This window comes from Epargyreus clarus, unplaced genomic scaffold (genome assembly GCF_041222505.1).
Source record: "Epargyreus clarus isolate Ecla_fem2 unplaced genomic scaffold, WU_Ecla_fem_2.2 ptg000021l, whole genome shotgun sequence".
Taxonomy (NCBI): Eukaryota; Metazoa; Arthropoda; class Insecta; order Lepidoptera; family Hesperiidae; genus Epargyreus; species Epargyreus clarus.
Window position 1 is genome coordinate 12230234 of NW_027332228.1, and position 26291 is coordinate 12256524.

Genomic DNA, 26291 nt, shown 5'->3' on the forward strand with positions numbered 1-26291 from the left:
ATCGATATAATTTAACATACGGTTGGTATCTTTTGAAAAAACTTGGAAAAATGTTGATGGATGATTTTTTATGCATTTCATTTAAATATGTTTTTACTTTGAAAGTATATATTTATGGATGTTTGAAACAACTCCAATACAGATGAGCTTTCCATGCTCACAAAATACTAATTTAATGTACTCAAAGGGTTTTTAGTTATGTCTATTTAAGAAATATTCAACGCCATTTTGATCACCCCCTACAAGTTTGGTCAATATGGGCAATATACGTATTATCCAAAAATATTTTAATCTATAGGCACATATGTGTTAGAAAAAAACTATGTTAAAACATTTCGTATAAGACATACAAATTAAAATTCTATTGTATTCGAGATATTGTTATGGGACCATTGTAACAGCTCTACTTATTTGACCGGTTTGAAAGACAACCTTGTTATGAGATGACTTGAAACAATTGGAATAAATTGACACTTCGCCGTGATAACCAGTGTAACTGCTTCTAAAGTGTTATATTCGTTGATATTAAAAGCATATTCTTGGTCATGAAATAATTTTAAGACGTATCTGTAGTTTAGTCCAATTTGCCTTTATTACTTTTCTTACTTCTACAATAGCGTCAATATAAGTATTTTACTTTAAAGCGACATATGTGCAATGTTTTTTATCAGCTCATTGAATTACGTAAATATATTTGTGTGACAAATTTGTTTATTAAATATCTACACATAAATAACTACTATCTATTCTTGCTACTTTACAGTTTGAAACCTTGTAGTGTGTTGATTTTAATTTATCAAATGCCAACCATTGCGTAGTCTTCTATAAGTTATTTCTTAGGAGTAAAAAGTGCCGTTGTGTAGGATCTCTTTGATGTTATGTTTTATTCTTTGCGTGTAAGTACATAAAACCTAGGCATGTTTTATTGTTAGATATATTTGTTGAGTAAAGAAGTCCACTGTTGATCCAGACCTTGTGGCTTACCTGGAAAGTTATTTAAGCACATGTTTTATTGTCTTATTAGTGCATTTTGTTTGCGTATGAAGATCATTTTCTTTAAGTTGCAATCCTTAAATGTTGTATATTTGGCTAGCGTGGCAATTCATCAAATCAGGCGAATTCTTGGCCCGTGTACACAGTTCTGATAGCCGGGTAATATGTAATTATTTATTCGCGAGGCGTCCAACCAAACACCTTAGCTCTATGTTATTTTGTAAAATGAAAGATAGGCACGGAATTTCGTAGTTATTCTAGACACTTGTCACACTTCTGTCCAACCGTATAAAATATGAACATGCGATCCTGAATGTGGTTTAATGCTCGCACGACAGATCGCTTAATTGACAGCAATACTGTCAATAGATAAAATAGTTCCTCAATAACTTACACCGTTTATTTAACGTTAATTTGCATGTTAACTAAAAAATAACGGTAGCCATTTTAAATACCTACACATAGTGTACTAGATGCAATGTACAGATATGTTAGTGAGTTTAGTGGTAATAAAAATCACGGCTCGGTTGGCTAACAACGCTTAATGCGCGGTTACACCTTATCGCAGCCGTATCGAGTGTTGTTTGCGGTATATCAGTTAATCAAATTGGGAGCGTATCGATATCACGGACGTCTTTCGATAGCGCGCCACTTTTATCTTAATTGATTGTCTCCTTTTTGACATAATACCGACTTATATTTTTTGATTTTTTCTTTGATGTAGCGAAAATTCCCCTCGAACGTAATTCGATTCGTATATCTCTTTTCAGATACGGGCGGCGTGATGGCGTTCGGGCTCGGCGCGAGGTGGCTATGCTAAGACTGTGCTCGGCCTGCGCTAACGAGCGACTGAACTAGTACGGACTGAAATGCAGATAGGAGTGTGGACTTACAGTGCGTGTGTATAAAGGGATGCATGGTTTGTGAGGTCGGAGCGGCGGTCATGGACATGAGCGGTGAGGGCGGGGGCGCGGGGGCGGGTGCGCTGCAGCAGCGGTGGTACGACAGCCGCGTGAACGGCAGCCCGGCCGCCGGCGACGTCAGCTCGGAGGCTAATGGCGACGGGTTCTTCCACTCGCCGCTGGAGGGCGGCCACCACAGCCGCGCCCGCTACTACCATCAACAAATGCACGCCCCTTATTCGGCCGCGGTCGGCTCGCACGGTAAGCGCTCTACTTAATCCATTTTCTCTTTCCTTCCATTGTTCTAGGATTTGTCCGTGTAAGTGAAAATTTATACGGCGAGGCTCAACTCGTTGACTAACACAGAACATTTCTTACTTACATTCTAGCTTACATAGTATAAACAGAATTTGTATGGACTAAGATAACTAAGTAGAACAAAAACACGTGATTTACAAAGTATTTATTATATACTTTATACAGTTATAAAACAAATAAATCTTGCCATAACTGAAAAAGTACGTCACATACCGAACGCGAGTTCTAAGTACCATAAATCACGGTCGTCGGGACACAAAAACTTAGCAGAACTGCGACTCGTTATAATTAAAAATGTTAAGCGGGCCAGTAATTCGGCGAGCGACTGTCAGTATTTAAAGCAAATTGCTGCCACGGACGGTAGGCAGCCGGCCTTATCGCCCATCAGAAGATATCTCTCCAAAACTCCACAATTAATTCAACGGACCCGACCAGTCAAAATCGCCATTCTGTAAGGTGACAGCTTAGGTAAACACGATCTAAAATGGGCCTCGACCGTAAAAGAAAAAAATAATTCCATACTTTTTGTTTTTCCTTTTGAGGTTTAAATTTTATGGCCGCTATAAAGTTTTTCGTGGAGACAGGTGGCTCTTCTTTATAATTTAACCACTCATTCGAACTCGCACGAAAGATCGTCTAGAGGCGCGTCCTTAAAGGCTAGATTGGCATGCGGCTTATACTTTTAATTTATTAAGCGATGCGTCGGTAGTGATGTGACACTTAAGAAACTGTGTCACTTCTCGGAATCGGAACCGAGAATCGATTTGGTCGGTTACAGCACTTATGTTTCATGGTTTATGTGTGTCCCCTCGGATCCGATTTTAGGCTGTTTGTAAACGCACTCCCTTATCGTGTTATGTCGAGAGTCACGATGCGGCTTCTTGTCGCTTTGATTATATCTAAATCTGGTAAATTCATTTGTCGACACACGGCAGCGGGCTCGATTAGGTACTATAAAATTACTTGAAACATTGATTCTCATCTCTTTTTTATTGCCGCTTTTATATAATAGCTTTGAAATTATAAACGTTGGTATATTTCGATACTACTTTTTTCTGCGATATTGCTTGTGTATTTCAAATGCCAGCATGTTTTTACTGGAAATAAGTACATTTATTTACTTAATAGTGAGAAAAGCTATATGCAGGAGATTAATCTAGATATCCAATCATTTTTTGCCATAAATAGGTATATATCTACATGTAAGTAGTAGGTAGGTACATTAGTGTAATTTAAGTGTCATAGAAAAAGCAAAGGTGCAGTTTACCTGACATTAAGCGGTCAATGCAGTTCATTAATATTAATAACCGACCCAAAATAGGATCAGTCCTTCTGAAAGGACAGAACGTCACAATCTCCTATTGGTTAGATTACATAATAACCTACATGTGCCTCCCCATATTCAGTATGACCGTTACAGTCGAACTACTTTTAAACATTAGTAATTAATTCAGAGTTTTATTTACTTATTCGATGATCTTTCTTTGTTCTGCCGGTAAGGTCGTCTTGGGTACAATACGAAAAGCAATAAACCATATTTTTAACAGCTCTGAGGTGCGTGTAAACTTGCGACGATGACAACTCGGATCGTTTTCACTGGAGTTTCGAATACTTTACGACCAGTTGCGTCACCTGACCACTGTTTATTAATTGTGCCTATATTCGCTAGTTCTGCATCTATGGTTCTGCCTGTATAGATTTTGAATTTTTAAGAAGATGGGCTCATGATTTAGAATTTAAATTAAAAATTTAGTTTCTTTAGACTAATACTAATATGAAAGTTTTTTTCGTGATCCTTTTTTAATATTCAAATTGTGTACTTCGTAAAGTACATTAGAAATGCCTAATGTATTTTATAAAGGACATAAGGTACATCATAACGTCATAATTTTTAAAAGCAAGAGGTAGAAATTAAAGAAAAAATATTATTTTATCATACATAAGATGATTTCAAGATGAAATGTTTGAATTATATAAGAAGAAAAACATACAAACAAATATATTTCGTATAAGTTACCTGGAAAGTCGATTTCAATATTCTAACAGTTTGTAATCAATAGGCGTTTAGAATAAATATAAATATTTGTAGGTGTGCCTATTTACAGATAGATTACACTATGTATGCGGTGGGTACGTTGCTTTAACATAATAAGCCACTTTAAATGAGTAGTAGGTACCTACTTATTGCCGCATAGCTTATGTACCTACATCATTAGGTATTGTGTACAAAATTACTCTTATTTCGAAGTAATTGTTACGTAATTCAATGAGAATATTCATCAGATAAGCCGTGTAATAAATTTGGAATTCGCGAGCATTAGGTTTTTACATTTTGTGCTTTATAAAGACGTTTGGGTGGGTACGTATATGAGGTAAAATGTAAAGGTGTTCATCTGAAAATATACAGTATGTAGGTATCTACGTTATCATATTTATATGAGTACAGATTTATTATCCGTAATAGTGAATCTGATGTAATCTGATGTACACTACTGTGCATACATTTGTTCTTGCTATCTGAGCTATACTTCCATGATATTTCAGTGGGCATTTTCAAAAAATTGAAATTGTGGCTAACCGTAAATCAATTATTAAGCCAGTCGTATGATCATATACTAGCATCTACAAAAGAAAAAAAAACAAAAATTCTAACACTGCTAATATAAATTTTGAGTGCGAAATATTAAATATCAACAATTCAACAGGTTTTAATATCGCGCTTTTAAGAAACTCGATGTCTATATCTGTTAGTATGTCTATTTAATTTTATAATCTGTGATGGTGATATATTTTTTGTAGCCGTAGAGCCGTGGTAATGGGCAAGCCGTAATGCGATACTGGCAACATTTGACGCACCCGATAATTTATGGTTTATTGGCGGGATTGATGATATGGACAAAATTATTTATTTCACTCCGTCTAAGATTCACTGGCGTCGTTTGGGTCAAACATTTGAATTTGGAGTGTGAATCATCTATGTGTTAATATTAAACGGTTTAGGAAAGTTGACTTATGACCCCTAATCGAAAAAACAACATAGCGAAAGTTCATACAAATCCTTCGTTATTATTATTATTTTTTTAATATAAACGTAGCAAACGATGTAACCCACTTTTAATCTACTATCAACCGCAGATAAGTACGGCGTCCTCCCTAAGGTCTTTAGGAGGACTAAGTAAGAACGTCTCTTATACGTGACTGTCCCTTATTACACCTTTCAAACAATATATAAACAAGGTACTCGTAGCAGCGCTTCACACTGTTGTTATAAGCCGACTGACTGTAGGTCGTGCGGAGTTGAACCACGAAGGGCTCTCCTTTTAACATTAAATTTGATATCTAACTAATGTCGTAAATGTAATTTTTCCAGTAGGTATGACGATTAAAACAGTCGTACACCATTTCATCCAGACCAAATCATTTTTATAGACCTCACGTGCAAATTACAAGAATCCAAAGCACGTTTCAAAAAAAGTTACAAGATTAAAAGAGATGCGCTGATAAGACCATCTCTTTCAACATTTTATTATTTCTCAGTCACACGCCGTGAAAGTGCAAACGGCAGGAGCGAAGGTACACGACCTTTGTTTGTATCGTTCGTAGAAAGTCGACTAAAACAAAACCCATTATTCAATCCACTCAGTATCGTCTGATCGATTTCACGCGTATTGGCCGGTGACAATTGTATGGTATGACGTAGGAATGCTACGTCATACCACGTACGAGCGGCCGTCACCTACAGCTTTTTAATAAAGCTCCTATTCATTCAGCCAAGTGATTTGACTTACGATCTTACATGTTCCTTACTTATCGGTCCTTTTGATTCGCATGCCATTGTTTTTATAATTTTCTTCCCGGAAAATTAGCTATTGATTTTGTAATGATCGATTCTTGAAATTACTGAACACTTTTTTGCATTAAAAATAGTTGATTAACTTTCATATCCTCTCATACTTAACATTACATTTTTTTTTAATTTGACATTAATTAAGAATTACTCTATTTTTATCTATAATATAAGTACCTACTCATTTGAATGAAACCAACCTATCTTATCTGTGCATTAAATTATTATTTTGTTTTATCTATATTATTCTAATGACATATTCTTTCAAATTCCGATGAGTACCTACCTGGTACGTATTAAATAAAAAACAACGTGTATGTCTATGTCCAATACGTCAAGTTAATCCAGACAGACGACTGTTAGCTGGATTGAAGTCATTTTCCTTTTGTTTCGTTTAGAGTCGATTATTTTCAATTACGCCGCTCGTAAGTAAATGAACGAGATGTCTGCTCAACTCATCACTATACCAATTTAATTGACTAAGCATTCGTTTTTCAAAACTGCACCGTTTTCAGCCGGTCGCTTCCCTTTAGTCACTAGATGCCTGTCATCAGACCTTCGTTATGAATCATTTCATTTTCCCTTGCTTTTGCTTATTTTTTTTTGTAGTATAGGAGTAGCCGACGAGCATACAGTCCACCTGATGGTAAGTGCTACTGCCGCTCATGGACATCTGTAATCAACCCCAGATAGGATTAGATATTCCTACCTGAGGTAGGCCACAGATGCGCTGCTACCCCTGAGGACTAAGCTGGAACGCCTCGGAAAAGTCTGTCTCCCTTACCACACCCTTCAAACCAGAACACAGCAGCGCCTAACACTGCTGTTATTAGGTAGAAATAGGTATGGCAGTGGTACCACCAGAGTTGAACCACAAAGGGTTCTACCACCTTCTTTTATCACGTTATTTTTGTCGACGTAAACAATAAGCTTGTAAAATATATCTGCGTATCAGTAATACTAATATTAAATATTACTGAATGCTTGTAACTGCTCATTACAGTGCAGCTACATTTTCTCTTACGATTTAACAATGAATTGCCAGTACAAAAAAACATGCGTGCATTTGCCTAATGCGGTGTGTGCGAGTGTGCGTGTGTGCGTGTGTCATTATGCGTGTGTGCGTGCGAGCCGTCGCGCAGATTGGCGCAATTAGTGCCGGGGGCGGGGCCTGCGCCTGCGCAGCGACATCTCCTCCCAGGCGCACACGCATACGCCGCAATCATGCCACAAAATAATGATGCCATGAAACATTAATTATTTCCTCTGTACTCACCTATTACTCAGTTGTGCTTGCGAAAATTTCATGTCAATTTCTTTTGTTTCGCAAATGCCGACTGTTTGAATCCGTTGCTTTATGGCGTTTGACAAGATAAGAGATGAGTGTTAGGTATCTAGTTAGTTTCTTATCTTGCTACGATAAGTATGTTAATTATACTGCCTAAATTATGAAATTTAGTACTAATTCTCTTGCAAATACTTTGAGCAAAATTGTTAAGTTATTGGTATAGTGGTATATTTACGGCGACTTTTTAATTATTATTATGTTATTTTGTAATAACAGGGTAACATTGGGGATACCTACAAGTCACGTAATTATCTTAATGATAAACAATTTTCAATAAAATTATCATTAATGATTTTTGTTATCGACTGATAATCAGAAGTATATTTTTATCAACTACCTATGATATCCAATCCCAAAATCGATTATTTTATCAAATTTATAATCGAGTGTTAATTATTACATGTAACAATTGTACATGCGTTATAATACAATTGCATATGCTAGGTTTACGCAGGCTTTCAATATTGTACCTGTTCTATAATTCTAGTACCTAATAATACCTTTAACGAAATGGGTGATTTCATAAGAAATACTTCAATTTAGTCGTTAGATAGAGGTGTTAACTTGTCCGTAATCTGTAGGTAACTAGGAATGAATTCTATTTTAAATCGATTAATATCTCAGACCCAGTAACTACTCAATATAACGTAGACAGTCTGGTCTCGTCTTATATAAAAAAGACATGGAATTTGTAAGTATTAAAAATACGACCTACTTGAAGGATTTATGAAATAAATAAATAATATAATAAATAAAAAAAAATAAGCAGTGCCTTTGCACTAAATTTTAGATATAGCTCTTTTGTGTTGTATTTTTGTGTGCATAAATAAATAAATAATTTTAAAACGTCATAAGGTGAATCTACGGACAATACATGTAATTCATAGCGCTAAAATTTTAATCAATGAGAAACAAAGATTAACTCTACATTGCCTCTAAATACCTATACGATACATATCACATCTAAATACTTAAATACAATGCATGTTTAGATACACTAAACACATACAAAGATACAATGGCTGGCCATTCAAAGTTGTTTTCAAGGTGCGAGCTAAGCGTGTAGAAGTAGAGTCAATATTTGTGTAGAGTTTGATTCGGAGAGTACGCGTCGTAGGCGACGCGCTCGGAAATGGAATATTGCTCAAACTTTCCAGACGCTACATTTAGTGCCATTCGTATTTAACCAAAATAGAGTTTTGTAGTTTATTGATTGTTTTATCGTTTATGTGGTATATTTCGGATCTTTAATAAAGGTAAAATAGATAATGAATGAAAAAAATATGTAGAGTTCCGCACATAATTAGATGGCGTAAAAAATAAGATCGTTTGAATTAGTGTTACTATTTTAAAATTACGCAATAGAAAAATATGTAGAGTTTAAGCCCAGAAAAACATAACTTAGGTATGAAACGTAAAGGTTTGAATGAATGTAACATACTTGTGCGTGAATAAATAATTCATAACATTAGAAAGGGCCCATTGTCAGTATCGCTTCTTAGAATACCTACATCTGTTTACTAGAATGGAATACCTCGTAATTTTTATATATTCCCACCCTTTATACTTTAAGTAACATCAATCATATATGTTGTAGACCTACACAGGCGCCCATCCGTAACACAGTATTTTTAAAATACTCATATTACCGTAACTTGTTACGTTGTAGAGTTATTTTTACCATATAATTAATTTTTCAAGAAGTGGTGTTTTGGAGGAGATATAGTTCTGGGAGTGAGAATGAGAGTGTATAGGCATATACTTTAGGTGTCTCCTTTTTCTGTGTAGTGCTATTGAAATCTCCTGTATCTACATAGAAAGGAAACCTATAATATGGAACTGCTCAAAGGCAAGGTCAGAGTGAGAAAAGCATGAAGGCAAATCAAGCTGAATTCAGGGTAAAAATAAGAAAGGCAGCATCTAGACAAGCAAGCCCTAGCAATATCTGACTTACCTATCATCAGATCAGGTTGTGTTCCAACCTCGTATTAAAAATCGACGTCTACTTTGTTCGGCACCCTACATTGAACTTACCCTTGATTAGTTCATCATCTTTTTAATAATTATCTAAACATATATAACTCAAAGGTGATTGACTGACATAGTGATCTATCAACGCACAGCCCAAACCACTGGACGGATCGGGCTGAAATTTGGCATGCAGGTAGATATTATGACATAGGCATCCGCTAAGGAAGGATTTTGATTTATACCCTCAAGGGGATAAAATAGGGGATGAAAGTATTACTTTGTAACGCGAGTGAAGCCGCGGGCAAAACCTCGTCTAAAAATAAAAGATCTAAAAAAGTCTTTTTGTTTCAAATAATTCAGAAACTATATAACAAATTAACAATCAATTTTATAATCGTGTTAATGTACAATAAACTATTAATTATTACTGCATTATCTACGGTTAACTTAAGTGTAAGACATTACTTTTCTTAGTGTCGTTAGTTAAAGCCCTTAAACGTGTAGGGTTAGCGCTAATAACGTATTACGTTGAAGGGTTAAAAAAATCGAAAGTCGGTACTGGAAGCACTTCACGATTAATTAAGTCAAACGGGCCCGTTACTCATTAGAGCGGCGTTTATTAGCCGTCACAATACATTTAACAAGCGGCTGCTTTGAAGAAAAAACTCTGACGCAATGTGTAGGTGTTGTGTAGTAGCAACGCCACCTGATGTAAAGAGCATAGATTTAGCACCTCCAAATGACGTTTTCATATGTAATGTGTACTCATGATAACATGTCATGTGACTACGATCCATACAACTTTACCCTAAGTATGAGTTTTTGTTCATACATTTCCATTCAGCGCCCCCGGCAGACTGTATCAGAACTGACTGGAAATGTATGGGAAATGCGTAAACAAATATAAAAACAGTTATTTTTGTAAAAACGTAAAAACTCATACTAACCCTTAGTATGAGTTTTTACGTTACTGGGCTGACATGTCTATGTATAAGTACCTCTTACATATTAAAATGTCTCAATTCCGCGATATTATTGCTCTAAATTACCACCACATGAGGTCACAAGTGTTGTCAGTAAATACTTTGACAACCCTGGTCGAAGTTATAAGAATCACCGTACCACACAAGAATATATCAGCCCTAGTCTTTGATAAAATAGGTGTAACATCAGTCCTCTTAAATACATTTTGTAATCCAATGAAAATCGAAAAAATCTCCTCACTGTCAAACAAAGTAGGTATTAAAATAATAATTTATGTAACAATTAATATTCATATTTTTTTAACTCGCCTAAAACTTTTTGGATCAGCATCATACAATGGTTGCAATACCTATTAGTCTTCTTTGACGAGAAAAAAGGTCCGAGTTCAATCCTCGGCCAATCATGAATTTTTATTTTATAGGTAGAATTGTTATTTCTTTAATGTTTTATAACATCCCATTCAAACAATACATATAAGTTAAAGTCACGTAGCATATTCGTGACGTGAAATAGTTTTGTGAAGCAGTTAGTCGGCAACAGTTAGAAAAATCGATCGACGAACAAACAAGTTAACAACACGCTTTAGTTTTATTGGTTCTTTGTTAGGGAGCACCGTCCACAATCGATTGCAGTTCATTAAACATTCCAAATGTTTCTGAATTTAGAAAATCATAGTTTAAACTGTGGAAAGAGTCCTATTGTTCTACATAAATTAGGTATAGGTATTGGTTCTTACACTAACTAATTAGTTATTACTCAAGTAATCAATTTAAAAAATGGGTTCTAATATTTATTGGGTCTTTGTAGAACAAGATGTATTGTATAATTACGATTTTTAATGCCTCGTCCGCACGCATGCCAAACCGTCACAAATTCGATCGTGTGGATAGAGCCTTTGTTTGGGTTTGTGTAGGTTTGCAAGCGCTTGTAGCATAGCTTTTCATGCCAAGCGTATGACAAAAGTTTTAATATTGAAGCTACCAACATTATTTATTTATCTAAAAAAAATCACTACTTATTTTTTTATTCATGAACAATCGTACATGACTGGCATTGCTTGTTAGATCATATACAAATGTATAAATGTGACGACTATAATTAGTACAGTGAATTAATTTGTAACAAATTAATTTTATTGGCTCTTTGTTGTATAACTCCATCCAACGATCGCTATTACCGCCAAACACGAGGTGACCTAATTAACCAACTTTTTAATCGCCTAGATATCGCGTCCAAGAAAGTGGATATAAAACCACGAACATTATTTAAATACTGAGACAATAGACATTAGCGCGTCTGATTTATTTATTCAAGGAATAGTACTGTAGACTTCAAATAGAACTCTTTGTAGTTCGACTGAGGTAGCACCACTGTTACGTCTTTCTTTGTCTTACAATAACATTGTTGAGTGCTGCTATATTTCGCAAGATCTAGTAGGTACTTAAAGGGAATAATACGTAGGGGAATCGTTCCAATTGAATCCCTGTGGTAGTGAATTTGTTACTGATATTATGTAAGACCCCAATCTTATTTGAGAACAGACCATCAAGTCGATTGCATCAATTGTTTGTTTTCTTTATTTACTTCAATGAAATAAAAGAAATTGCAGGTCGTTAAGACTCTCGGTCTAATTTGGGTTGAAGAGTTATTTTAAATGGTGGACCATCAAATAAATATAGAATAGTTTAAACATCTATAAACCAAAACAATGATATTAAATGAAAAAAAAAATGTGCAAAGGTAATGTATGGTAAGTTAGAAGGTCACGACCATGTTTCAAATTATAAATCTATTAATTTTCCATTCCATTACAGCCAGACTATTACGGGATTAGTTTATGAAAAAGCTAATCTACGTAGAGCCTTTAATATTCGTTTAAACGTTAAGTAAACATTAATTTCTTCACCGTTTATAAAACTCCGATCACGGTTTTAAGTTAATTAACGTGCAAAGGTGCCTACGTCATGACGATGTACTTAATACAATGGTACAACTCCCAGTGCTTTTTTTCTAATCGGTCATTATTGGGTTCGGTATAAAAAGTTCCCGGCATTCGCTCCACTGAACAGCCGCTCACTAAAGAACTTAATGTATTCATTTTACTTTTATATCTTTCGCGTGATTAACTTTGATTGATTGCATCCAAATATTGATATTTGATATTAAAATCGGGGGTCTTTAGAGACTGAGTATTGCGTACAAGTGAGAGAAATGGATGCCTTGGGGAATACGCTGCATAGTATTGAGCATTATCGGCTTGTGACATGTGATCGGAAGCATTTGTCTATTATAGTCAGCGAAAAAATTATGGCAGTTGGAGGGTTTATGAGCGAAGATAGACTGTTATAAGCAGTAAAGATAGGTAGGTCTTATTGTTCACATGACTATGGTAAACTCTCACTGACATTTCATTTTTCCAAAATTGTGATATGAAGCAGAATAATACTTGGTAAATTTATGTTTTCCTGTTCACCAACCCTACACGATTATAAAAGTTTAAAATAATGCATCAAGTTTAAAAGCAATTTTAATTAATTACAATGATGAATGAAGTGAAAAACTTGCAGTAATTATTTTACTACGACGCTTATCCTGTCGCATGTAACTCGTAATGCTACTCTGTCCTAAAGAGTCGTATTTCCAGAAGATTGATAGTGATGTATGGAATTGTATTTATTTATTAAGTGTCTCGGTCCAATTTGGAGGCTGTGGGTCCGTTTCCGGTCGATTGCCGCGTTGAAGGTGATGCGCGCAGAGCTTGATCGATGAAGGTAGTGGAGGCATGCGACTGGGCCACAAGAATTCATACAACAACCAACATAACTTGACCCCTCACTGTATTAATTAAAGCTTGTCTATTAAACATAATAGAGTCCAGATTAGATTGACAGTTCAATTAGTGACGGCAAAATTAGTGTTGTGCGATCCGGTGGATGAGTCGGTGGTTATGTCACGATTTGTCATACATCGCGATGCGGTTACAACCCTAGTACAGGATTGGATAGTTATGATAAAAATGCTATGGGAACGACTTAATGAACGGAGGGATAAAAATATGTACTGTGCTTGTTGTTTTGAAGGAATTGGATTCACTTTATAAACATTATAAAATTGGATAAGAATAGGAGTCCTATCTAAAGCCAAATATCAAGCGAAAATTTTAGCCTGGAAGACTAATTTGTAACGTTTTGTGAATTATATTTGTGCTTCTTTCAAATTATAACACAACAACTATGCATTGTCTATGATATTCATAGCAGAGAGACATTTTGGAAGAACCTAAAAAGTGATGTCCAAAAAATATGTCGTCATTTGTAATTTATAATCAGCAGGTGCAAAAACAGCTCATCAAACTTCGCTAATAGGTTACCCACACGCCCAATTATCCAGAACCCCAAAAATCGATGTCACCCACAAAACATTAACGTCATCGTAACGACGTCTCGAATCATAATTTAGCAGGTGTAGAATTGGTCAAAGTTTAAAATTTATGCGTTCATTGTAGGTACATTTAAAACATTTAGGGCAGAGGGCGCTAGCGTCGAGTCCGTTCCAAGTGGAAGCCTATTTTCGCAGCACATTACAGAGGATGAATGATTTCCTGGCCGGCCATGATTTATGCCCCGTTGTTTTGTGCTACCAGCCGAACCGTAGGCTCATTACTACCCGCTAGTAAAGAATGGACACTCCTTTGTGTAAAGAAAGTATCGCATTTGTCTTTCTTTGTTGGTTTCGCGGCGCGATATCTCTGAATAACTCGCTCTATCGCCCCCATCTGCGCAGTTACAATTAAAGCTATGTTATGTAATACAAATAGGTGCGTATGACAACAAATATTGCTTATTGTTGCCGTTTAGACAATCATAGCTACTTACATTTTATCTGAACAGTAATCTCTTAGCTGTTATTTATAAATTGATTAGCATTTTGAACTGAGCTGCGTTTTTAGTAGTGTTAAGTCTCGATAAGTTTTGGTTATAAACCATATTTTAACGGTGTTTGATATAGGGATGATATTGCGATATTGTTCTTATGTGAATTTTATTGGTTATTCAGGGATGGTTATAAAAATAACTTTATTGGTACGATATTGCCAGCATACTAAGTCGAATAATACTCTAACATAGCTGTCTAAATTATAGAGATATTTCTTTAATTTAACATTTTAAGCATCATAAATAGTACTTTATATTACGTAGTCAATTATTTATCTATATTTCGTTACGTATAAATCGTTAAAGAAATTTAAATTGTTATCTTCGTGGTTAATTACTTTGAACAAACACTGGCTGACTAGGCCGTTAAAACTAAGTTTCCGGGGTCCAACAGCTCATTTACCCGTAACCCTGGGCAGGTAACGAGCGCCTATAATGTGGTTCGCGCGCAATAACTATCATCAGCGATCGCGTTCACTTTACTCTTGTCTATGAATTTGTTTTTAACCACAGATAAAATATTTATAAATAGGTTACACAAAAACTATTTTATACCAGTACTTATTGGGTAAAATAAGATGGAAAGTAGTAATGAAATTAAAATTATGTTATGTTATAATAATATACTTTAATCTAAAGTAGTAAATGGCTGTGTTTCAAAGACCGTGTCTTCTAAATATGGTTACCTTTTCTAAATGTCGAAGCAACAATTGTTTGTTTAACAAAGGAAGTTTCGTAGACATTATCCCAGAAATTACAATACTTATAGCAACAATCTAGTTTCCGGGCACAACGGCTCATTTCGCGCTGGTAACCCTGGGCAGGATAACAAGCGATGTATTATCTGTGCTTCGCGCCAATAACCATCATCAGCTGGTCGCGATACGGGTGCATTTTTCGCTATAATTTTTGCTTGTTTTGAAGCACAGATAAAAAACTACACTGTCACTAAAAATAAATACTTGTGTTTTTTTTTTAATTTACAAACTACAACAGAATATTAGCATCGCGAAGGCTTACATAATATTAAACATGTGGTAATTGACGTCAATGAAAAACCGGATATCTGCGCCATTTTAATTTCACGATTATAATGCTTATGCAAGTAGCATTTTTGCTTAAACAATAATAATCTTAAGCTTTATCGATCAAAAAAGATTAACTAATCGCTGTTATGGTACAAAACAATCATAATGTAAACTTTATTTAAAGTCATTTTAAATGATTACATGATACAAACATTTAGTCATTGTGTCGTGACGACTAATCATTTCCACATTTGTAATGATCTAGATAGGTCACTTTTGCGCACGTTTTTAATAATCAATATCTAATATGCGTACAAAAGTCGACATTTCAAAGCTTTTGCTTATTAGAAATTTGCTTTTAATTGCTTCTTCGCTCGCAGTCAGAGGTCGGTGATAATAGTTGGTTTTACCTATTCCTGTAACTGTATTTTTTTTGGGGATAAATGGTATCCTATATCCTTTTCTGGATCCCTAACAACGCGTGTACAACATTTTAGACAACCGGTTAGCTTACCTAACACGTAGCAAACAAACACATTTTCCCTTTATATTTTCGGATTAGGATTGTCAAATTTATATGTTCGGTAGGCAAAAATATTAGATTGGACAGATTGAAAATTGGTAACGGGCATATATGATAACCGTATTTGCTTCGTTTTCAAATGTCTTAAATCGAATGCATTTAAGCCGAGCTATTTGCCACAATCAATAATGCCAGCACTCCTTTTTGCAATGACATTGATCTCGCGGTCTCGCGGTCGAAGCCACGACCTGTCAGCCGCGCCGCAACATTGATTAAAACATTCGCTAAGTAAGTTGTAATGTACCTGTTGATTTATTAGCGGATTACTATTATCGCAGTTACCGGATTGCCCCTCTCCGTAGTGTAAGGCAACGTTTTAGAACGGGCTGTTCGGATGTATTAAAGGTGTATCTGTAAAATTATGGTAAATGCTGTAGCATGTTCGGAATGATTACACACACAAAAACGAGAATACAAACACCGACTCAGGTCAGAAATCTAAATTCATCATCCAGGTGTCTGTACGACTGGGGCTCTTTTTGCTTATAAGACTGGTATGGTGATTGTTTCGCTATGAGAGTCTTCGTATACTAGGAAATAGGCCTCCAGAACCATATACCAGTTTTAGTGGAAGAGATCTCCCAAAAATATTAATCTTAATAAAAATAGAATTTAATCTAACCTAACCTAACCTAACTACGTAAAAAATTCTGCTATAAAACATTCTGATAGTTTATATCAGCATTTGTTAAATATAAAAATAAACACAGTTTGGTCCAACAAGTCGTTGGCGAAGTAACATGAATGTACCTTTAGGCAAGACCACGCACCAACTATTGGCAATCTTATTAATCGATATATCAAATCAATAAATCAAGGAACACTATAAATCATTTATAAGTTTTTGCGGTAATAATATTTGACAGTAAAATGGTTATACGTAGGTGTATAATTATTTTAAATTTATTTTATGATTACATGATAGTTGCATTTTCGGACTTTTTGTTGTTTAATAATATTCAGAGTTTAAGTAATTAACACTAAGCCTTTAATTATAAAGACTGGATAATAGAATTTTAGAAATTGTTTGATACTTTCTATTAAAATATCTAGAAAGCTTGGTATTGATTCTTACAAGACAAAGCATAGGATAATTAAAAGGCTATAGGCTATTGGGCGAAGGAAATTATTATTAAATAATTACTTTCTAGAAACGTTAGTTTGCTAAAAATACACGTCTACACGCTTACCAAATTGTCACAAATTCAAACATGTGGATAGAACATTTCAAAGGTTTTGAGCTTGCGATAAACGCGAAGCATCCGACGAACGCGGCATAATAAAACATGACTATATATACTACTTAAATGTTTTACTAAAAATATATCATAAATTCCTTTTTACGTCCTAAAACATTAAAGATTAGCACATTGCTTATGTTAGTGCTAACATAGCTTTAAGTTATAGGTTGTTGACGGTAGAACGTCTAAGATATTATGAACAGGGGCGTATTTGATACAAATAGTTATTGATACAGTAATATGAACAAGAAGAAGAAGAAGTGTCGTAAAATTCGCAAGACTAAGTAGGAATTCTTTACAAAATTCTTTATACTAGAAGCAGCTCTACACACTGTTACTAGGTGGCAGAAAGCGTACCACGTACCACCGCACACGAACCACGAAGGGTTCTACCATCTTCGAAGTTTACGTACCAATAAGTTTAATAAACCAAATATTCACAACCAACTCATTTGTTTAACATAATCAGTATAAAGTTGTTTGTATTTTGACAATGAAAAGGTAGTTTGAAAAGCATTTTAATGTCACGTGATTTACATCCAAAGTATTCTTTAATACCATAGCATTTGTATAATTATGTATGCAGCTACTATTAGTTTATCTAATTATGATCACCATAGTAAAATAAATTTTATTCAGTTTACAAAGTTGCTATTTTTTATCGATATTAAATCGATTGCGCAATTCACAACCAGTCATTTCCTGTTGACTAGTCAAAGAATCGATACCGATGGCGTGAATTCCACTTTTTCACAATTAAACTGATAAACAAAGTAGTTTTTTCATGTAATTGATTACATTATCACATGTTACCCGTTGCGCATTAAATTAATTTTCACACTGTTTCTTACGAGTGCAAAAAAAAAGTAGACGGTAGGGTTGTCATAAATTACTTTGTTTTATCGATTGTGGAAATAATGTGGCTTGGAATACCATTGTTTGCTTAAATACAATTTTAATTTATCCATAGTTGACAAAAAATTAAGATGTGACGCTGAAAGAGTATTTTTATTTATGTTGATTAATTATTTGAACATTTGAACACCGGAATGACATTTTTTTACCTTACTGAAAAAAAAAAATTGTCTATGACTAATCATTTTTGTACGATAATTACACTGACTCTCTGAAACTAGAGGTCTGGGTTGTAAGGTTTAGTGGTCAAACTAAAAACTTTTTTGGACCTATAAATGTAAGATAAGATTTTTTTTACTTGTAAAACGTATTCGGATAGTGGCTTCATAGTAAAAAAAATATGATAAAAAGAGTAACTCTTATTGTACTCTACCGTTGTTTAGTACCAAAATTCAATTTAAAACCAGAGACAACATTTCGAGACATAAAGATGGACCATAGATCACAGCCCTGACTGCAGTTACATTGTTTTAAATATACAACATATTTGGACCGGTGGTCCTATTATAATAGAAAACACGTTCAGTGGTGGTTGTTAGAAAAATACAGTACTTTTATTACGTATTCATTGTATGTTGTCCACGGTAATGATTATTAAATAGATTCCAGTAAATTTGAATGTATTTCAAATTGAGTTGAACTGTTTTTGTGGTTACAATTGTATGAACAAATTGATACACGTTTTCGTTTTTTAAATATAGGTCTGGGAAAAAAATAAGTGTGGAAGGTCATTAATTAGTTATTTTTAAAGGTAAAAAGTGATGTTTATAGAAGATTTGTGTTAGGATTATGTTGATTAGCTTAGATTTTGTTATCCTGTACCTTTTATCCAATAAACCTTAGACGTCCATGTTGGGTATAAACATAATCTAAAAGGAGTTTTGCTATAAGCATTGTATTTGTGCAGAAATGCTGTCCATCTTCTGAATTCAATCCTTTCATCCTATATTTACCAAGAGAGAGTGATGCTATACTATAATATGATACATCTTTCCCCTGGATTTGTACAATTACAAGATTCTACCGACCGTGTCTTTTATCCTCACTTAACATGTTCACTAATATTTCGGCTTCCAAACAGTATGACATAGATTATAATTAGTCGCAGTAATATCAAAGCATAATTCCGGGATTGTTTACAATATAAAGTACAGTTAGTCCGTCCCTGGTGTAGTTGTTCTCGCATTTTTCCCGCACAGCGTAATGCGCGAGTCACGCGCGGTTATGTGCGCGGCTGCCGGCGCCGGGGGTAACACAGACTACGTAAAACAGTAGGTCAATTACATGGAATTCAATAGTTTTGCTCTAAAAACCGTCTCTATGTATAGAAGTAGGTTTCCAAAAGCGCAAGACTTTATTCGTTTTAAATGAAAATTGCTTTGATTAGTTTCTATTTAAACATTAGTGACAAGAAATAAGAATAATTTTACTTAGATTTTATGAATGCACTTAGCTATAACGCGTATAACACATCTTCTCAAGCAATCTTACTACTAGTTAGCTTGGACGTGTTTTATGGGTTTTTTTTACAATTGTCCATACAGAGAGTTTCAGGTTCAATGCTTTTCAAGCGGATTACGAAATCCTGAATTTACTTAAATATTTGTTGGGTCTGGAAGTTTACATACTTTCCTTCTTTTCTGAAAATATAAAGGCTATGAATATAAAATACTTTAAAATAATGCATGCAATAGTACAGCGGGTAGGCATCTTACATCGTTTGAGTAGCCGTACTGTCCGAATACGTTCTCTGTGGTGCAATACCCGCTCGCCCGCCATTGTCGAGATTGTGGGGTCAGCCGGACCGACGTTACCAACTACGTAATTTCGACGTACCTACGTATAACCCAATAAATCCTACCTTGTAAAACAATTTACGTTGAAAACCCGGAGCGATGCTGGTTAGATCACGCTTAATGATAGACATCGTGACCGACGTACGGTTATTAATTATTAAAATGATCGCAGCGTCCCACAATCCGCGTATGTCGTGCCTTATACCGTATGTGAGATACTATTGTCATGATTCTATAGATATACTTCGATATGTTTCTATCATTGGCTCACCTTTGCACGGCAACCAAAGGACAAACTACTTAAAGGATAAATGTGATAAAATGATAACCTTTACTGTACTAATAGAAGGGGAAACAGGTCGTGTGATCGGCCTACTTTATTCAATTAAGCTAGACAAAAGATTGTAGATAGACCACTGGTTTTTGATTGTAATGATTGAGTAATTATAAAATACACGGTGCAGATACGATCAATATGGTTGCGAAATTGTTATCACTGACATCGTTTGGGAACCACTGACATCATCATCTATTTGGAGCGTTCAAAGCGATCGAAAAACTTTGAGGCAATCAGGCTAGATCCTAGATCGCATCTCGAATTAAGACTAGGTAAGATCGTTGTCAGAAGAGAGCCTATTTTTGACATCAGTCATGACTAAGAATCGTGGTCATGAATAGTGGACTTTGCCCTTATTTTCTAGAATTCGCTGACTTGAGAGATTTGAGCTATAAGCAACATGAGTGTTAGAAGCCTTTTTCAGAAAATTATTTTCCCTTCTAATGGCTGACTATAAGGTATTGCGATTTTCTGGATTATAGCTAGAGCTTTAATTAAGCTTATTAAGTGATCTCGAAGTGACACGAAGTCTCAACTCCATTTAACGACTAAACCGATTTCGACGGAACTTTTACAAACAGAGAACAGTGTCTCTACATCGAAAATATTCGTGCACGTTGGACCCCGCGGAAGCCCGTTACAAATAAAAAGACTATTATTATTGAGTTGCGTCCCATCAGTAAAGAGCTGTCGAGTCAAATGTAGTGGAAGTTTTGAAGGCGAGGCGTACGCCGCCGGCATGGCAAAGCGCGGCGCCTTTGATCTCGGGATCACAAGTGTAGCGTGACATATCCGTGGCCCTGCGGTCGCAACTAGATTTTTTAACGGATCTATGAACTCTTTATTTAATATAGCACGCTTGTCTAACGTTTTATCTCTCCATATTACTTTACCATGCAACTAAAGATACCTACAGTTTCAAAAAAGAAAAAAGAAAAATTGAACGACGGTTTTAATTCAATATCGTTAAACGAAATGTACTTACGAGTGTTTATTAATCGATCACGTATAAGCTGGTCTATTGTTTGTGTCAAAAGTAGCCCCAAATTCCTATAAAACAACCATAGCCTACTTCCGTCCTGAGTCGGAAACGAAAGAGAGCCATTGAGAACGATCCGAACAATGAAAATTTATTAAAATGCAATAACAATAAAATTCGTGTCCGGACATTAGTGATGTTAAGTTATTCTCCAAACGCCACTTAATGAGAAGTGATGGGTTCGTAAGAAAATAAAATAAAAACAATGTACCCACCCGCGCTTCCAGCGAGACGCGGGCATTGCGTATGCGCAGCGCATGCACTTAAAATTACATGTCCTGTATGCAAAGAAATTCCTTTCACGGTGTCGTTGCAACCGAGAAGAAATCGTTGCATCCTTATATCGTTATTACCGTAATTCCCTCGCATTACACAACAATGAGTCAAAATAGAAATAAACGGAATCGCCGACAAAGAAACCAGTTATTAAAGCCAGATTAACAGATTTGTTCCTAGTAGCTATAAACATCTGATCTGATTATCATAATGTTTTCGATATAATATAGAGTGCTAATCGGATTGATGCGGAAAAAGTTACTTTAAACTAACGCCTATTGGATACTACCGTTTGAGGAACTAGCTTTAGCGATTAAGTAGTTGTTAAGGTGACTGTCCATGGTTTATTCGGCGACTCTTTTGTATCGTATGCATTTTGTACAGACGCGTAGACAATTGATTGTTAGCAGATTTTTTCGACTAAAATAAAACATGCTCGTCTATAGCTCAAACAAAGTGGATGCCTCAGTGGATTAAGCGACTGCTCAGTAGCCTAAGCGACAGAATGGTACCCTACGCAACTGTCGCTCATTGTAGCCAATGGGTCATCAGCCTTAAGCATTATAAACCAGTTCTATCGCCAATACACAGAACAATCGGCATTGCCTGTTAAACGTTTCACAATTCATCTTTATTAAACCACACATTGTTATAGTTTTATAGAAAGCAAGTTGCAGTCTATAAATCAGTTCGCGCGATGTCGCACAATTCTTGTAATCAAACGACTTAGCTCCTGTCTATTCAGCCTGACATATACGAGCGTGCGAGGACATTTGGTCAAGTTGAATTCGAATAATTTAATTGATTGGAAGCATTACGACAAGTAAATGTGGTCTAACGTCAACTGAACGTTAGTTCAATCCAAAACAGGAAAAAGTACGCATGTCAATTTGGTAAACTTCGCCTCGAAGGTTTCAAAATGTAGTCCAACATGCTCAGGCCAAAACAGGAAAAAGTGCGTGTCAATAGATTTGTTAGGTAAGTTTTAAGGCTTCAAGTAAAGTTAGTGTAACATTGGAGCTGGGAAAAATACGATTAAAGTTGTGGTTCAATTTGGGAAACTTTCTAAAAATTGGCTTCATCATTTAGGTATATAATTTTCACGATGGTGAAATCGCCATAGACATAGGATGAGAAATAAATAAAAATCTATGAATGTCGCCAATGTTAATACGTATGACTTATAGGTTATAAAGGTCGGTAAAAAGTATGACCACAGATCATATTTCTTAAAATTGGCAACATTATACTCCACACCATGAAAATGACGCACATGTACAATATTACCAATTTTCAAAAACAACTACATTAGCCTACAATGCAATCGTATTTCATCCCACCTCCCATATTATATTAGCCTAACTAACGCGTCTCATAACTCCATTACCCGCTTGCATTCGACACTAGTTGTTATTCTCGACGTCACCTGCCACCCGGTGCTCGGTAGCCACCCGTGATCATAAGAATCGTAATATAAAAGCATTATAATCCAATCAGAAGGTGACGTGAGGTGTGACCGCCCGTGAGCTCGATTTACCATGCGGCCCGCGATTGTGGGATCGTAAAACATTTTTTGGATGTACAACACTTAAAAGAATTAGAAGGACACCCTGTACTGAATCGATGAATGTTCCGTAAATGTTAATGTTATTGACGACATGTGTGGCGCTGATTTATGGCATTAGTTTATTTAGGATAGCTGAAAACAGGCGATTAGAATTTTAATCATAGTTTATGACTTTATCGTAGGATTTAATATTAAACGCTTTTCGCGCTTCGTAAGCAACTTCGTTTACTTATCTAAGTTTAAAAACATACCTAAACAATTGATATGTATAAATATTAACAAAATAATTACAAATGTATTAATACGTTCATAAATAATTCGCTCTCAAAAACGCAAAACGAAACAGAGTTAAAAAAAATATCGTAACCAAATATCAAATTCTGAATTTCGTCCGAAACCGACATTTTTGTCCAAAGCTTAAAAATTTAAGTGGATAATTTACATACTCTTAAAATCAGGCATGCATTCCGTGGAGGCTATCGGATTTAATTAGTGAGAGAATTCTTTCTCTGGATTGTCATGGTCGCGTTTGCTTTGATTATGTTGTGAATTAAACATGTTAAGGTAACTGTAATTATAATTTGGTTCACTTAATACGTTTGATCTTTATGCACGAATATTATTGCTAACTAGCCTGCCACACGTAATTTTGTCAGTTTTTGTGGATGAACGGTTTTTTTATAATATAGGAGTAGCAGACGAGCATGCAGTCCACCTGACGGTAAGTGGCTACTGCCGCCTAAGGACATCTGTAATCAACCCCAGATAGGATTAGATATTCATACCTGAGGTCGGCCAAAGATGCGCCGCTACCCCTGAGTACTATGCTGGAATGCCTCGGTAAAGTATGTCTCGCTTACCACACCCTTCAAAACAGAACACAGCAGCGCCTAACACTGCTGTTATTAGGCAGAAACAGGTGTGGCGGTGGTGCCGCCGGAGTCGAATCACAAAGGGTTCTTTACCACCTTAAAATTGTTAAATGGTTTTGATGGTCATGAACAAATATGGACAGTACCGTCTGTATACTTGGATATTGTCTTAACATAGCAACGACTTAGCTAGGTCTAGCTCGGGGTGATTGTTGGAGACCTCAATAGGATCCCAGTTTTCCTTCGCTGGGCATGGCTTTCTCCTGAAAACTTAGTAAGTACTTACTTTGCCCTTATGCAAACCTCATAAAGTTGCTCCACTGCATAATTTATGGAAGCAATAGTATTCGGCGTAGGCTTATTTGACTGTCGTAACTCCAAAATTAATTTTGGAGTCTATATGGCTGAAAGTGGGAGAACCCTTTATAGTTTGACTCAGGTACCACCACCGCAACATCTGTTTCCTCCTAATAACAGCAGTGTTCAGGGCTGCTGTGTTCTGCTGTGAAAAATCTTCTGCTCTTTTTCCGAGGCGTTTCATCTTAAGAATTTGTGGCCAGCCTCAGTCAGGACACTAGTCTTATCAGAGGTTAATTAGAAGTATCCATGAGCGGCAGTAGTCACCATCAAGACTGCATGTTCGCATCTATATTATAAAAATACCTAGTCTACCGCTTAGACTATAAAACAAAGTTCAAGGAGGCTTTAGTAGGCACCTAAAATACTCAGCGTCGATACAGCGATCAATAAATTAAAATTAATTCGGCGCGCGAACGAGGAGATTCGATACGCGATACCGACGCCTACATTTATCATTCGCTAACACGTCGGACATTTCACAAGGAGTCCTGTCAACGCAATGGAACCTCTATACCGTATGCATAAGAACCACCGCGTAGTGATGATCAAGCACGTAATGATCCGACGAACAACAAAGGATAACACGTCTAAAGACAATAAGTGGAAGGGATATGTTGGCATGTTGCTAGTGATGTAGTGCGTTTGGTTCGAATTGTTCCGAAATGTTGTGAAGATGTCGTACAACCAAATCAGATTTTTTTTTATTTCTTAAAATGAATTAATAATTATACAAATCTATGAAATCAATGTGTATTGTTACATGCATTGTCTTAGTTTAGTGACATGCTAATACGTGTTCTTTCACCCAAACAAAATGCCAAGGAGAAAAGAAATGACATCGATTTTACTCATTTTCGACTTATTTTAATCCATATTAACGAAATTTTAATTTTAATTTTTGATACTTCAAAAATTTAAATTTAATTTAGCATCCGTTCTTCATCGGTCACATCACTAGAGAGTCGTAAAGGCAGGGACACACGCGTCACATTCGGATGCAGCTGGCGTCCGGCGTGTGGCAGACTGGACGACGCTGCTGCGGCCTTGGCGCTCACTGGGGAATCATTCCTCTCCTATATACCTTTAATAATAACTGAATAATAATAATAACTGAATAATAGCTGTAATTATTATGAAACGTGAAAAATCTCTAACCGTTACTTAGTAGTTAGAAGAATCATTTTAAATCGTTTCTTTAATTCCATTGCTGTCGTCCTGAAAATATTTTAAGAGATTTAGAATTTTGAAAATAATTCTTATGTAAGGTATTACTACTAAGTTTTACGCAACACAATTCATAGTTCGTAAGTAAATTGTCGAAAAAAACACAAAAGTAACATATTATTAATGATATAAATACAGAGCCATTACCCATGAAACTACATATTTGATCGAAGTATGAAACGATAAATAATGTTTATTAGGTCGAGTAACTTTAAACTTAAATAGTGCTTATTTTTACCGATTGTAAACGGTTAATTGAATCATAAATTAATTCGTTAACCATATCACTATTTAATGATCAACGTTCATGTTAACTTTAAAACATATTGTGATAACTTTAAGAGCATTTAACATTAGCTTAATGCAAACAATATTTTGTATGTAATGAAAAACGGAAGACGTTCTATGAAGCAGAGTGCATACTTCCAGGCGCATACATCAACGCTTTATGGTGGTTCAAGCTTCAAGGGACTTTCAATCTTAGAACCTTATTATAAGCTAGGTGAGTCTTGAAATGGATCCAAAAGGGGCATTTTACCCGCTAAAGCTTGTATGAAAGGAGGGATCGTTTGTATAACCACGCCTTAATGCTTTGTGGAAGTATTAAGCCAGGGGCGGAAGTCAATGCATACTGAATACGTTTAAAATACATTCTTCATATAAATGTGCAATGTGGTTCACTGTGAATAGGAGACATTCCTTTACATAATATCACTTAATATATTTTTAAATTACACAAAAAATGTATGAAAATT

At 35.5% G+C, this 26291-nt stretch overlaps 1 protein-coding gene across 6 annotated transcripts in view; it reads left to right on the plus strand.

Annotated features, from left to right (window-relative positions):
• Positions 1 to 26291, plus strand: part of grn (GATA binding protein grain) — a 114512-nt gene that overhangs the window by 12257 nt on the left and 75964 nt on the right. For all 6 annotated transcript variants that reach the window (XM_073084408.1, XM_073084410.1, XM_073084411.1 and 3 more), the window contains exon 2: positions 1764 to 2156. In XM_073084408.1, the coding sequence (XP_072940509.1) occupies positions 1910 to 2156 (247 nt within the window). In that variant the 5' untranslated portion in view covers positions 1764 to 1909. The remainder of the gene's footprint in view (positions 1 to 1763; positions 2157 to 26291) is intronic.